The sequence below is a fragment of the Rhodofomes roseus genome (assembly GCF_022264815.1).
Source record: "Rhodofomes roseus strain CIRM-BRFM 1785 chromosome Unknown C8Q71scaffold_3, whole genome shotgun sequence".
Classification (NCBI taxonomy): Eukaryota; Fungi; Basidiomycota; class Agaricomycetes; order Polyporales; family Fomitopsidaceae; genus Rhodofomes; species Rhodofomes roseus.
The window spans coordinates 17,880-32,909 of NW_025952959.1; the positions used below are offsets into that span (position 1 = coordinate 17,880).

At 55.4% G+C, this 15,030-nt stretch overlaps 2 protein-coding genes across 2 annotated transcripts; both read left to right on the forward strand.

Annotated features, from left to right (window-relative positions):
• Nucleotides 1-297: 297 nt before the first annotated feature.
• Nucleotides 298-1,307, forward strand: C8Q71DRAFT_853729 (uncharacterized protein; the record flags this gene model as incomplete). Its single annotated transcript, XM_047926973.1, has 4 exons — nt 298-540; nt 606-752; nt 801-815; nt 867-1,307. The coding sequence occupies 4 exons, from the start codon at nt 298-300 to the stop codon at nt 1,305-1,307; spliced, it is 846 nt and encodes a 281-aa protein (XP_047782629.1).
• Nucleotides 1,308-1,669: 362 nt separating this feature from the next.
• Nucleotides 1,670-3,880, forward strand: C8Q71DRAFT_720559 (uncharacterized protein; the record flags this gene model as incomplete). Its single annotated transcript, XM_047921375.1, has 1 exon — nt 1,670-3,880. The coding sequence occupies one exon, from the start codon at nt 1,670-1,672 to the stop codon at nt 3,878-3,880; it is 2,211 nt and encodes a 736-aa protein (XP_047782630.1).
• Nucleotides 3,881-15,030: the final 11,150 nt, after the last annotated feature.

The following is a 15,030-nucleotide window of genomic DNA, read 5'->3' on the forward strand; positions in this document are numbered from 1 at the left end:
CAGACCCGGCTCTAGATCAGACCTTGCCTGACGGCTGGGCTGTGCGCTTCGATCCAGCATCGAAACGGTGGTTCTATTCTCTTTGTTGCTGTACTAAAATTGTTGCAGATCAACAATCGTGTCGATCCGCCTGCTGCGACATGGACCCATCCCCTTTTACCCATCCTCCAACATCCCCAACAGCAGCCAGTCGCGAGCATGCAGAGCAATGTCCACGAAACACCACAGAATGAGGAGGCGGCTTTGCCGGCGCCCGCCAAGATGCGGGTACAGGAAAGTGAGGCTCGAGGTGGCACCATGTCACCGGCCGACGCCGAGGTCCAGCCACGCGCTCACAGAGCTCAGACGTGGTTCTCGGCGCTCGAGTTGCAGCAGATGGTACTGCTAACAGAGCAACACGACCCGTTCATCCAGCCACGCGGCAAGATAACCAAGACCTGGCGAGACATCACGGAGGAGTTGCACTCGCAGCAGCTCTGCTTGACTTCCAATGGCGAGACGATCAAGAGGAAAGTCCTACAGATAATAGCGAATCACGAGGTACGTACCGTTCTCTCATATCGTTTGTCTATGAGTTCAGAGTCACCACCGCGCTGTGTCAATAGCATTGGAACCCCCGTTCGCAAGTCACAGCCGCATTGAACGAGAATCCAATGATAAAGACCACAATCAGTGCGAAGATAGATGCCATCATTGGCCTACGAGATAAGGCAACAAGTCTGTCAGAAGATAAGAAGGGGGAGGAGGCAGCGGTACGTCGTCATTGTTGCTCCTATGAGCCTCACTGATTGATCATACAGCGGAAAGAACAACTTGTTCATCAGGGCGAAGAGATCCGGAACGCATCCCTCAGGACAATGTGACAGCAGAGGCTGCACGAAGCAGACTCCTCGGACGAAACATCTAGCCAGGACTCCAGAGCTGGAACCCCGTCTGTGCAGTCGGGCGACTCTGGGCAGCCTGAGCAAGCAGGCCTTGGTGCGAAGGCAGTTGACACACGTACTGGCGCAGGCACACCGGGGCCAGACGCAGGCTCTGATGCTGCCGAAGCAGAGGACCAGAACGGCCAGAACAAGGAGAACGCGCCAAAGCGTAAGCGTAAGCGGGATAGCACGGAGGGAACAGCCGTACCGCGGAAGTCACGACGACGTAGGGCACCGGCGGACAACGAAGTCACAAGCATCCTGCGAGAATTCAAGGATTTCATGTCGGATGAACGCGCTGCAAGAGAGAAGGAGCGCAAGGATCGCATGGCCCGCGATCAGCATCTCATCGACGCTGTTCATGCAGTGTCTCGCGACAACTGAGAGTCTGCGGGACAGATCGCGAATGCCATTTCGCAGTTCGCCAGGCAGGAGTGCGAGTGAACAATGGATCATGTACATTATTTGTATATATTGTACGAATCATCTACGCATGAAAGTACTCGTCAATCTTGGGAGGCTCGCAATGAAAGAACGTAGCAATTTGGTTGGGACGGAAGCAGTTCAATGCGTTGGTGAGGAGGACTGCAGTACGGTAATAAGAGCCTACAGGGGAGGAGAAGATACGGTGCTTCCAGAACACATTCAAGAAGGGCCCCCTCCCAATCATCGAATCATCCTCAGACGTCGCGTCCTCTTCCGAATCATCAGAAACCCTGTCTACCGTGTCCACTACGTCGAGCAGTATGGCCGAATCCACGAACCGGAGGATGCCCCTCCGAGGAGAGAGGTCGGCCCCGAAGTTTGACGGTACGCCTAGGGCACTCGCCCGTTATTTCTCGGAGCTGCAGGAGCTCTTTGCCTACGCAGGAGTCGTCGACGATGTAAAGAAGGTCGAGTCGGTGAAACGTTATCTGTCGGCGGACGACGCAGAGATATGGGATACGGTGTCGGAGAAAGGGGCCGACAGGTACGATAAGTTCAAGGAGGCGGTGATGAAGCTGTACCCAGGGTCGGACGGAGCGTCGAAGTACATGGCCGAGGACCTCGACACTATATCTAAGGAATCGAGGGCAGCAGGGACCAGGACCCGAGGGGAGGAGGCGGCGTACTATCGCAAGTTCCTTCCGGCTGCGATGTTCCTTGACAAGAAGGGCACGGTATCGCGGAAGGAGGTCTGCATGAAGTATCTCTCGGGGTTCGACGACGAGACGAAAGGCTCGATCCAGCGCCGCGCTGAAGTGATGTTCCCGGAGAAGGATCCGTGGGAGGGTTTTGAGCTTACGGACCTACACGACGCCGCGCAACGGTGCCTGACAGCTGTTGGGTACGGGGCGAGTCCTTCGAGCGCGACCGGGACGGCGGGAACGACGAGTGTCGGCGCGACGACCCCTATCAAGACGGAGCCTACGTACGAAGTGATGACGAGGGCCTTTGTGTTGGTATTGCAGCAGTACCACCAAGGTAACGGAGGAGGGAGCCTACCAGTGAATGTGGCCTCTCGTACCTCGTTCCGGGCATACCCAGCACCCTTTGCGGGGCCTTCAGCCAATTTTGGAGGAACCGGAGGGTGGGCGCCGAGAGCTGGAGGGACTGGAACGTACGGGAACAGTGGACCGCCGACCGGAGGGACCGGGTTCAGGCAGAGTATCTGTAACTTCTGCGGAGTCATGGAACATTTCCTCAGGGAGTGTCCTGAGGTGGAACGGTACGCGAAGGACGGCCGCATACAGTTCGACGCGATGCGGAAGATCATCCTCCCGAACGGGCACTACCCGGGGCGATACCTCGGGGGGAGCACGATGAAGGAAAACATAGATAACTGGCATGCAGCGGAAGGGCTGAACAAGGGCGGAGGAAACGTGCAGGACGGAGGGAATACGTCCCGGGACGCCCCACCGCATCTCTCGGCCCACCTCGTCGAGCTTGTAGAAGGATTCAGCGTCGCGAGTGCGGTGTCTGTCGGTGACGATACGGAACGGGAAGCGAAGGAACTGGAAGAGAAGGCGGAGGTGCTGGCGGCGGAAGCGGCGAAGCTGCGCGGAGCCAGGAAGGTCAGGTTCGAGGACAAAGTAGCTGGTGGGGGAAGTGTCAAGGCAAGTACGATGAAGGGGAGCGCGGGAAAACCACCAGGGATCCCTGCAAAGTCGGTGTTGCCGGAGCCAGCGAAAACCGGAGGGAAGGCGAGGGGTGACCCGCAGTACAAGTACACCACGAAGCTGAACGCGGAACGGGACCTGATGAGGAAGGCGGATGAGCTGGTCGACCGAATGCTGAAGGGCGGGGACCGGCCGATGTGGGACGAGCTGGGCGAGGTCAGCATCGATTTCCGAAAGGCCATGAACGAGCGTACTCGAACGTACCGCGTCCCGTTGCAGTCGGGCATGGTAGCAGAGGGGAAAGAGGAAGCCAGCGAGACGTCTCTCCTCGTCGGGGCCGGAAGGAATATTGCGAACTTCGAGTGTTGGGACTCCCTCAACCTCCGCACGGTAGGGCCAACGGTGAACGGGGTAGCCAGGCTCGAGTGCGTGCTAGATACCGGATCACAGGTCGTTCTCATATGGAGGGACGTCTGGGAGAGGCTCGGAGGGAGCCTCCGCGTGGACGACGGGGTGCTTATGGAGATGGCGAACAAGTCGCAGATCAGGACGGTCGGAAAGGCGGTGGGGGTACGGTTCGTCTTCGACGAGGACGTGGAAGTCTTCCTAAACGCGCAGATCGTCGACATCGCCCCGTTCGAGGTCCTTCTCAGCAGGCCCTTCTTTGCGGCAACGAGCTGTGAAACGAAGGATCATCCGAACGGGAGGATGGAGGTCATCCTCACCGACCCGAAGACGAAGCGGAGGGTAATGATCCAGACGTACGAACGGAAGCCACGTCAGCCAGACGAAGGCGGGGAGGGGAGTGCCGGATCGGAAGGGAAGAAGACGGACGGAGGCGAGAAGGAGGGTTTTTGATTGTCGATGATGCGAGCAATGCGAGCGGAGACGGTCTAGTATGCCTCTGGTCTATGTACCTTTGCGACGACGATGAGCCCGGGACGGAGGAAACGGCGTCAGCAAAGGTAGAGGAAGAAAGATCGCTAGCCGACTCGTCGTATACCCCTGCATGTACTGGCAACATCCCGTCGACGACGGGTTCAATCGATATTGTTCCATTGTATCACGCGGAGGGAAACGGCGAAACGGTTGGCGATGAGCGGGAAAAGGAGGGAGGGAAAGACTACCCGGAGGAGACGTTTGAGGTCCACCTCGGGGCATTAACGCACGTACTAGCGTACAAAAAGGTGGCCCGGAAGGTGCGACCGGTGGCCACTACGCTCCCCAAGGAGTTTCGAGTGGTCCGGAGGGAAGTGCGAAACGCTCTGGAGGGTCTGCCTGAGCTCCCGACCAGGGTGGGCGAGTTTGAACCTCGGGGGCGGTATACGGAAGCGCGGAGGGAGAAGCTGGACGTACGGAAGGACGGGTTCTTGTGGGAAGAGGAGGCTAAACTGGTGGACTGGTTGGTGGCCGAGCACGAGAAGGTGTTCGCCTGGGACGGGACAGAGAAGGGGCGGCTGACAGACGAGTACTTCGACCCAGTGGTCATTCCGGCCGTTGAACACATTCCATGGGCGCACAAGAACATACCCATACCGCCGGGGATCTACGACGAAGTGGTACAAATCATCAAGGACAAGATAGCATCCGGGGTGTACGAACCTTCAAGCTTGTCGTACCGGTCACGGTGGTTCTGTGTGGTTAAGAAGGATGGGAAGTCCCTCCGGCTGGTGCACGATTTGCAGCCGTTGAACGCGGTTACCATCAAGGATTCGTCGGTGCCGCCATTTGTGGAACAGCTAGCGGAGTCGTTCGGAGGAAGGGCTTGTTATGGGTCGTTGGACCTGTTCGTAGCCTTCGACCAGCGAACACTGGATGCCCGGTCGCGAGACCTGACAACATTCCAGTCGCCGCTAGGTGCACTCCGCCTTACTTCGGTACCCATGGGATGGACCAACGCGATGCAGATTGTCCACGGGGACGTTACGTTCATCCTCCGAGACGAGATTCCGGGGTTCACCATTCCGTTCGTGGACGACGCGCCGGTGAAAGGGCCGAAGACGCGATACGAGATAGCGGACGGAGGGTACGAAACGATCGAAGGAAGCGGAGGGATACGGCGGTTCGTCTGGGAGCATCTGCAAGTGATGAACCGAATCCTACACCGGATGAAGCGGGTTGGTGGCACGTTCTCAGGGAAGAAGGCCTACATCTGTGTGCCCAACATCGTTGTAGTGGGACACAAGTGCACGTACGAGGGGAGGGTGCCGGAGGAAGGGCGGATACAGCGGATCCGGGACTGGCCACCCTGCCAGAGTGTGACCGAAGTCCGAGGATTTCTAGGAACGATGGGGCTTGTCCGTATTTTTGTGAAGGAGTTCGCGAAGCTGGCGAAACCGCTGACGAGGCTAACGAAGAGAGAAGTAGACTTCGAATGGGGCCCGGAGGAAGAGCGCGCGATGAAGCTCCTGAAGGACGCGTTGATCGACTCGCCTGCACTCCTTCCGATAGACCACACGTCGGAGCGGGCGGTGATCCTAGCGGTTGACTCCTCTATTATCGGGGTGGGCTATGTGTTGCTACAACTGGACGAGGCAGCAAGGCGCTGGCCTAGTAGGTTTGGGTCTATAACGTGGAACAAGCGGGAATCCAACTACTCGCAGCCGAAAGTCGAGCTCTACGGCCTCTTCCGGGCACTCCGGGCCAGCCGGATACACATTATCGGAGTAAAGGCACTGGTAGTGGAGGTAGACGTGAAGTACATCAAGGGGATGCTCAATAACCCGGACATCCAGCCAAATGCGACGATTAACAGGTGGATTGCCGGGATTCTGCTGTTTGACTTCAAGCTCGTACACATCCCGGGGGACAAGCACTCCGGGGTGGATGGCCTATCTCGGAGGAGACGTGCGGACGAGGACCCGGAGGAGGAAGACGACCACGAACAATGGATCGACGATGCGTGCGGGTTCACGGTCTTCTACGGCAACACTTCCGAACCTAGCATACGGCGAGTCGGGTGGGCGGCTCGGGAAGAGCGGAGGGTGATGTGCTGGACGGTCGAGCGCGGAGGGGGCGAAGAAGTGGTGCTGCCAAGGAATGACGCAACGGAGCGGCAAGACGAGGAGTTGGAAGTCGTACAAAGGTTCCTGCAAGACGTGGAGAGACCAGAGGGGATGGATGACTTGAGGTTTAAGAAGCTGGTGAAACGGGCATCCCAGTTCTTCCTCCGGAACGAGCGATTGTGGCGACGAGACCCGGAGGGAAAGCACAAACGGGTGATCTCGTATCCTCGGAGGCTAGGACTGCTACGGGAAGCGCACAACGACCTAGGGTATAAAGGAATCTTCACCGTGCGGAGGAGGATCCTCGAGAGGTTTTGGTGGCCTAACTTGGAACGAGACGTCAAATGGTATGTCGGAACGTGCCACGAGTGTCAGCTGCGAAGTATGCAGAAAGTGAAGATTCCGCCGACCGTGGCGATGCCTTTGGGACTGTTCCAGAAGGTGCATATCGACACTATGCACATGCCGAAGGCCGGAGGCTTCTCGTACCTCGTACAGGCGCGGTGTTCCATGTTGTCGTATCCGGAATGGAGGAAGCTACGAACCGAGACGGCGATAACACTAGCGAAGTTCATCTACGAGGATATACTCTGCCGGTGGGGGGCGGTGTCGGAAATCGTCACGGACAACGGCACGGCGTTCCTTGCGGCAATGAAGGAGTTAGAGAAGCGGTACGGGATCAGGCACATCAAGATCTCACCGTATAACTCGAGGGCAAACGGGATAGTTGAGAGGAGACATACCGATGTCCGCGAAGCGGCCATGAAAATCTGCGGAGGGAACGAGGCGAAATGGCCGTCGGTCATTGATGCTGTGTTTTGGGCGGAGCGAGTGTCGATACAGAAGAGTACTGGGATGTCGCTGTATCGGATCGTGCACGGCGTGAAACCGCTCCTTCCATTCGACCTAGCTGAAGCTACGTACCTAGTGCCGCTTCCGGAGGAAGAAATGTCGACTCGCGACCTCTTGGCCATGAAGGCGCAGCAACTACTCAAGCGGAGGGAGGATCTGGACGCCATACACGCTAAAGTGCTGGCCGGAAGGTATAAGTCGGTCCGGGAGTTCATCAAGCGGAACGAACATGTCATAAAGGACTACGATCACAAGCGTGGAGACCTCGTGCTAGTACGGAATTCTCAGATCGAAACCGAACATAACCGCAAAGCGAAGCGACGATACTCGGGGCCGATGGTAGTCGTACGAAGAACAGAAGGGGGAGCGTACATCCTGGCCAAACTAGATGGAAGTGTGTCCCGGCACCGCTATGCTGCATTCAGAGTCATTCCGTACCGCGGAAGGAGCAGGTCGTCAGTACGACTCGAGGAGGTAGAGGAGTGGGAGGAGTATGTTGAGCAGGCAGCTCCACGCAGTGGTGCGCCCTCACAACTTACCTGCAAGGTTGCTGATGCTTGATGCACACGCAAGTACTTCGACTGAAGGTACTGGGGATTGAGCTACGCTACTGGGGTCCTTATATACATGAGGAGACCGCTTATCTAAGCTACTGTATAGTACGTTCCCACGACATACAAGGTAAGTGGCGTAGCCATGTGATAACACACAGATGACATCATAGATGACATCACGGACCCGGAGCTTCCCATAGAACCGGTCCGGCCTGTGATTGAACCCGGCAGCCCGGTAGGCGCCTTCCTAGTTCAACACTCCCCCTCGCTTAGTGCGTCGTAGACTCACATAAGCGTACTAGGCGCATAACGCTGCCAATGGTGCTCTAGGACGATTCATAGAATCTAAGTCCGAGCATTCCTCTAAACTTAAGGAATTTGACACGGCCTAAGTTCTTGGTGAACAGGTCTGCTGGATTTTCATCCGTACTGATGTAGAAGAGCTCGACTTGCTTCTCCTCAATCAGTTCCCTGATGTAATGGTAGCGTATGTCGATGTGCTTCGACCGCCTCTCAGTTACAGGGTTGGAGCCGATGAATATCGCTCCTTGGTTATCCGAGCAGATAGGGAGTGCGCCAAGTAGGTAACCGATCTCCTTGAGGAGCATCTTAACCCAGACGACTTGGCGGCTACAGTCGCTGAGCGACATGTATTCAGCCTCAGTTGAAGACAGTGCAACCGTCTTTTGCCGTCGAGACAGCCAACTGAACACTCCGTTCGCCAACTTCATAAAGTAGCCACTCTGAGACCGTCTCATCTCTGGGTCATTGGCCCAGTCAGAGTCTGTGCATGCCGAGACACCTTGTCCAGATTTGCCGCTGTATACAAGCGCATAGGACTTGGTACCCACGAGGTAGCGGCAGATATATAGCGCTTTGTCCAAGTGGTCCTGTGACGGATTCGCAGCTTGTTGCGCGAGTTTAGTCACGGCAAAGCAGATGTCAGGTCGAGTTCCGAGCATGATATATAGCAAGGAGCCGATGACGGTCTGATACCGGCTTCGAAGTGCAGGATCAACCGGGCCAGTGTGCGGCTCAGGTTTGTAACCCGCAGGGAGTGGAGTAGGCGCAGACTTTGCATTCTGCATGCCACAGCGCTGCAGCACAGTCTCAAGGTAGGCAGTTTGGTCGAGATGAATCTCGTTGCCTTTCCGAGTAATGCGCATACGCAAGAACTCCTTGACGTCGCCTAGGTCGCGACACTCCCACTTCTTCATGAAGCGGTTCTTGAGTTTGGCTACAAGGGCCTTGTCTTTGCCACAAAATAGGGCATCATCCACATAGACTATGACTAGGACGAAACGTCCGTCTTTCGTCTTATAGATGAAAATTCCGGCGTCGGATACAAGGCGTGTAAAGCCGAGTTCTTTGAGAGACTCATTAAGGGTGCGCCACCACGCTAACCCTGCCTGTTTGAGTCCATAGAGAGCACGCAATAGCCGGAGGACTCTGTGCTCTTGGCCTTTGACTTTAAAGCCTTCAGGCTGCTCCATGTAAATCTCCTCGTCGAGTTTACCATAGAGGTACGCATTACGGACGTCGAGTCCGGAGATGTGCATGTCCTCGAGCGCGGCTAGCGCGAGTATAAGGCGCACGGTCTCAAAGCAAACGACTGGAGAGAAAACCTGATCGTAATCGAGGCCTTCAATCTGGGAGTAGCCTTTTGCGACTAGTCTAGCCTTCTTTCGACCGTCAGTTTTGACGTCGAAGACCCAGCGGTTTTTGGTAACCCTACGTCCCTTAGGACGGTCAACCAACTCGTAAACACCACGCTTGCGCAGAGCCTCTAACTCTTCGCGACACGCAGCTTTCCACTTCTCTTGCTCCTCTTTAGGTAGCTTCGAGATATCACGGAATGTCCATTCGCGTACGCTGGACTTCGGAGAATCTTGGTCAACTAGTGGTAGCGCTTTTGCAAGCAGCATGTTAACCAATCCTACTCCCCCTTCCCGGCATAGTTGTGCCATGAGTAACTCTTCGACTTCGTCGTCGTCAGAGCCCGAGGAAGATCCAGAAGGTTGGTCTGGCTGTGGATCAGGCGCAGAACTAGGTCCGGGAACCGGTTGCTGCCTTGACTGTGGTTGAGAGCGGGAGCTACCCGGCTCTTCTCCGACAATCTTTTTCCATTGCCCCTTCTTTTCGATCTCTTTGTATATTTCTACGGGGGTCCGTTTCTCCCCATAGACATTCCCTGGGCGGGTTACTGGCTTCCGCTCTCTCCCTGAGCGCCGCGGCGCATCATCGCGCGCTGGCTCTTCCGGAGGTTGAGGCGGCGGAACTGGACTGGGCGCCCTAGGCTGCTCCTGAGCATCGTCACGCTCATTGTCCGCTCCCTTTGGAAGGTGATGAGAGGGATGATCGTTGTCATCGTCATCATAATTCTCCTGAGAAGTGGGTTGGCGACCCGCTTGGTCAGGTCTAGGTGCAGATTGCAACCTAGTGTTGCCTCGCCGTTTCATGTCCGGGCATTTTGGGAACATGAGTTCATCAAACAGAGCGTTCGATGAAGTGTAAAGCACATTATTAGGGCTGCGCATGAATCGCGCCCCATGCCCACCAGGGGCAACCCCGAGGTACACCATTAACTCAGATTTCCGAGATAGTGTATTCTGACGCACGTCTTTCGGTATGAATACATATGCGCCGCACCCAAATATTCTTAGGTGCTTGATGCTGGGAGCCTCGCCATTTAACATCTCATAGGGGGTACGCCATTTGAGACGTCGGACAGGTGTCCTGTTGTAGAGATGAACAGCGTGCTCAACCGCAAATTCCCACCAGGATTCAGGTAGACACGCTTCATGGCGCATGGCCTCAGCTTTGTCCATTATCGTCCTGTTGAGTCGCTCCGCTCTGCCATTCTCCTGAGGAGTGTGCGGCGAACTTTGCAGGATCTGGATACCCTCGTCTTTCAGCATTTTGTCGAACGCTTCGGACTTGTATTCTCCCCCAGCATCTGACATCCACTTCTTAACCTTCTTGCCGTACTGGTTTTGGGCCATGGCTAAGAATTGGCGCGTGGCCGTGATCGCAGCACTCTTGTTGCGCAGATTCACTGTCCACGCATTGGAAGTGTAGTCGTCATAGTACAGGATGTAGTACCTATACTTATGGTAGGAGTCGATGGGAAACGACTTCACATCAGAGTGAATGAGCTCGAAGGGCTCTGTCGCTCTCAACGTAGATGGCGGGAATGCTTTGTTATGCATTTTCCCTTCCGCGCATCCTGGGCATATAGGATCCTCCCTAGGGAACTCTATCGAAGGTGGGAAACCCTCGGTGTGTTTCTGTGCTTGCCGTAGTACGTCCTTAGAAGGATGTCCTAGGCGGCGATGCATAGTGTGGTAATCGACAGAATAAACTGTCTGATGGATACTCATTGCGTCCTGTGAAGGCAAGGACTGTATTTCGAATATCGTTGAACTAGGGTGCCGCGGCTTGAACACATATAGTGGTTCACGCGCTCCTTGTTCATAGAGGTCGACGTGCTGCGCACCACCGCGCACTGTCATTCCTTCACGGAGGAACGTTCCCATGGATAGGAGACGTTGATGAAGACCTTGGAAGTAATAAACGGGGAATAATCTGGTCGTCGTATGACTACCATCGTCATTCTCGAAGTTCAAGAAGACTGTCCCACGCTTTGTGCATACGGCAGAGCCGTTTGCGGTCGACAAGACGATTGGCTCACTGAGGTCCTCAATCTCAGCAAAATCATCTAAATTGTTGGAAAAATGTAATGATGCTCCAGAGTCCAACATCCAGGAGTCTGACGACTCAACCGGCTCTGGTTCATGCCAAGCCTTAGCTTTTCCCTTACATTTGGTGCACGCAGCGAAATCGCGCGAATGCCGACAACCAACTGATTTGTGTAACGAACTACTGATATATTCATTCGTTACACTGCAACTACGACTGCGAATACTACGTCTCTTTAAAGTAGACCTAGTGCGTCTACTACTACATGCGGCTGTATGAAGCGCAGGGTTAGTAGGTCGCTTGGGAATAGAAGCTGAAGGGACTGACCCAGCATCAAAGTCCTCCCCTAAGCCGGCGGCGTTAGCCAGCTCGTCGTCGATGTCGTACTGACCGTCTGATCCCCAATCAAGTGGATCCTGAGTCGTAGGACCTTCGTCCTCGTCGTACGAGTTGTACGTCCCGTCCATGATCGCGTCGATCGCATGGCCTACTTCAGAACCATGACGAGAGCGTTTGGACGCCCGAGACTCTGACTCCGAGTCGGAGAGGTACTCCTCAATCCGAGCGGAATTGTCAACGACCTCAGACAACGTCGTGAGACGCTGTGAGGTGCCAGAGATGTCGATGTCTTTGGCGAGCTCGAGGGCACTCTTGAGCCACCGGTGAGCATTCTTGCTGTGGCCGGTTTTGGCGGGACGGGTGGTGACGGTGTGAGACTTGCTGCCCGAAGGCGCTATCTCGACGACTTTGGAGGTGGTAGGACCCGCTATCGACGCCTGCGAGGCGAGATGCGCATGGTCCGTATGATCTCCCTGGTTGGCGCGGGACTTAACTTGCTTGCCGCTGCGTTTACCGCGCTGCTTGCCTTTGCCCTTGCCTTGACCTTCCTTCGCACCGCTGCTGCTGCTGCCATCCTGGCGCTGCTGCTGCTGGTTGAAGTTTGGTTCGCCGTGCTTACGCTTAACGGCGGAGATCTTCTTCGCGCTCTGCGAAGATGACGCCTGCTTGCCGCCTTGCTCGTAGGCAATGACGACAGACTCCCGGACGTAGTCGATCTTCATCTCCGTAAGCTCTTTGGCTTGGAGGATCGTGGTGACGACAGTGTCGTACCGGGAGGGCAGCGCATTAAGCGCTATCATCGCCCGCAGTGGAGCGGGGATGTTGATCCCTTCGCCCGCAAGTTTGTCAAACGCAGCTGCGATGTTAGCGAACGTCGGGTTCGGGTGCTCGTTTGGAGGGATCCGAGCATTGATCGCTGTCCTAAACTCCTTGTAAACACCGGCGGGGGTCTGCTTGTCATAGAGCGCCTTCAGCTCGTCCCAGAGGGCCTTGCTGGTCGTCTTGTTCTTGACAGCCGCCTTGACGGACGACGTCAGGCGAAGACGGATCGACCCCTGTGCCTTCTGATCGCGCTGCAGCCACTCGTAGTAGACTGAGGGATTCTCTGTGTCCAGAGTAGGCTGGGGCCAGGTCGAATTGACAATGATCCAGACCTCCTGCGCCATGAGGAAGGCCGACATGGATTCAGCCCAGGCGCGGTAGTTGGAGCCGTCAAAGACGGGGACAGCGGTGAAGAGGGTGTTGGAGGCCATTGGTAGAGGGTTTGAAGTGATAAACTCGGTAAATGGGGAATACTGACAACAATGTCATCAGCCCTCTACTCAATGACGAGTGCAGCCTTAGAGGCGCAACCACCGCTGTGGTGCATGTGCTGGGGATAGCAGCAACAGAGTTGCGCTAAGACCTGCAGCGATGTCCGCGCATAGTCCCCCCCTGGCTTCAAGCCACTAAGGCGAAGCCACAGGTAAGCTGTTGGAGTCTGGGTTAGGATTAGTATAATACTTACTTCAAGGTAACCAGTTACTTGAAGTCGAGCAATAGAGTAGAGGATGTCTCCTTCGTTACAGAGGAATAGTAACGAAGTTGTATGTTTAAATGAATAGATTACCGAGGTATTCAATACTCGGTAACTCAGAAGGAAGCGTCGGTAATGCTTAAGTCTAGTAGAGCAGTTACCGAATTGTCGGTAATAAATGATTACCGAGAAGCAATGTTAGAACGTTGATCAGTATGATGAACCTTCTCCGATGAACCCGACTCTTGTAGTCAGTTGAAGTTACTTAGACCTTACTAGTAGCGCGAGGACTGTACTAAGTAAGGTCTCACAATCACAGGTCTTAGAGCGCGTCGGTAAGAACTCAGTGAGAGTGGTCGAGTGGCTAGTATGGCTAACTTAGCACTCGGGGCGAAGCAAGTCTTCGTGTGGCACACAAGGTGAATTTCGGTAAAGAGTGTAGATAGATTGCCGCAGTCTTTCGTCTCGTCTTATATACATTTCCGAGTCCTCAATCCTGTGTACTATAAGCGGTTCAAGGCTATCCTACGTACTGTACTTGAGACGTGTCAGAATCCACAGCCTAAGTCCTCACCGAGCTAAGTCCGAAGTGTCAACCCTGCCTTCCTCGGGGATCCTTCGGTGTTCCCATTACCGATGGTCAATAGTCCTCGGTGATCCTTCGGCGATTCCTCTATTGGTAGTTAATAGACTTCGGAGACTCGATCCCTCCTACCCTCGGTATTGAAGTCCTAAAGCGCACTTCGGCAAACTCCGTAGATTACCGGTTATTGCCGAGGCGCGTCCTCAACCAATAGTCTAGGAGTCCATTGTGCTTATCTAATGGACCCTTCCGACAATAGCGGAGATTCTAACAATAGCTTGTGAGTTGAGGCATATAAGGCGGACTTGGGATTTTGGAGATATTCCCATAACATAAGCTGGTGCGCACACTGAGACGCAGCCAGTGAGGCGCAGTACTCAGGCAGTGACCAGGGCTCATAACCTGTTGAGCAGGCAGCTCCACGCAGTGGTGCGCCCTCACAACTTACCTGCAAGGTTGCTGATGCTTGATGCACACGCAAGTACTTCGACTGAAGGTACTGGGGATTGAGCTACGCTACTGGGGTCCTTATATACATGAGGAGACCGCTTATCTAAGCTACTGTATAGTACGTTCCCACGACATACAAGGTAAGTGGCGTAGCCATGTGATAACACACAGATGACATCATAGATGACATCACGGACCCGGAGCTTCCCATAGAACCGGTCCGGCCTGTGATTGAACCCGGCAGCCCGGTAGGCGCCTTCCTAGTTCAACAGAGTACTTACCTGATGAGAACAAACATTACGGAGACCGGTTCGACGGGGAGGACGGGGAAGTGGACGGGGATGAAGAATGAAGCCTCGGACGGAAGAAAGGGGAAGGAGGAGGGAGGAGAAGTAGAATCCGAGGAGGGAACGAGGGGCGGAAGGAAGGGAAGGGTTAGTTGGGACCGAGCCCAAAGTTGAAATGCACGCCAGGAGGCCCTCCGCGCCCGCGACCGCGGGAACGGTGGTTGCGCCGAGATCGACCACGGGAGGGAGCGGGTTCGGAACGAGGGTTCGGAGTGGACGACCCCGACAAACGCCCTAGGATCTGGAGGATGGAGTGCATGGAGCGTTCAACGGTGGCAAGGGAGTCTACGACGGTGGGGTCGGAGGCGGTGCGAGACAGGTCCTGCATGATGGAGGAAACCCGAGCCAGGTCTTCGGTGAGGGTGTCGACACGAATCAGCATGAAAGCGAAGTTGTCGTTGGCCTCACAGACTCGAGCGCGCGAAGCACGATCCACGAAGTGCGCGAACTCCGACAAATGTTCGATCCGTTCGGAAAGGGCTGCTGTGGTACGATGCATCTCGGAGGGGGACGGGCATGGGCCAGGCATGATCGCGGTAAGGGCATTGACACTGTGTCGGAGGGAGGTCAACTCGCTAGCCTGCGACGTTGCTCGGGCTTCGAGGACATCGACCCTATCCTGCATGGGTATCACGACTGGGGGAAGGACGCCGACGGGTGCGG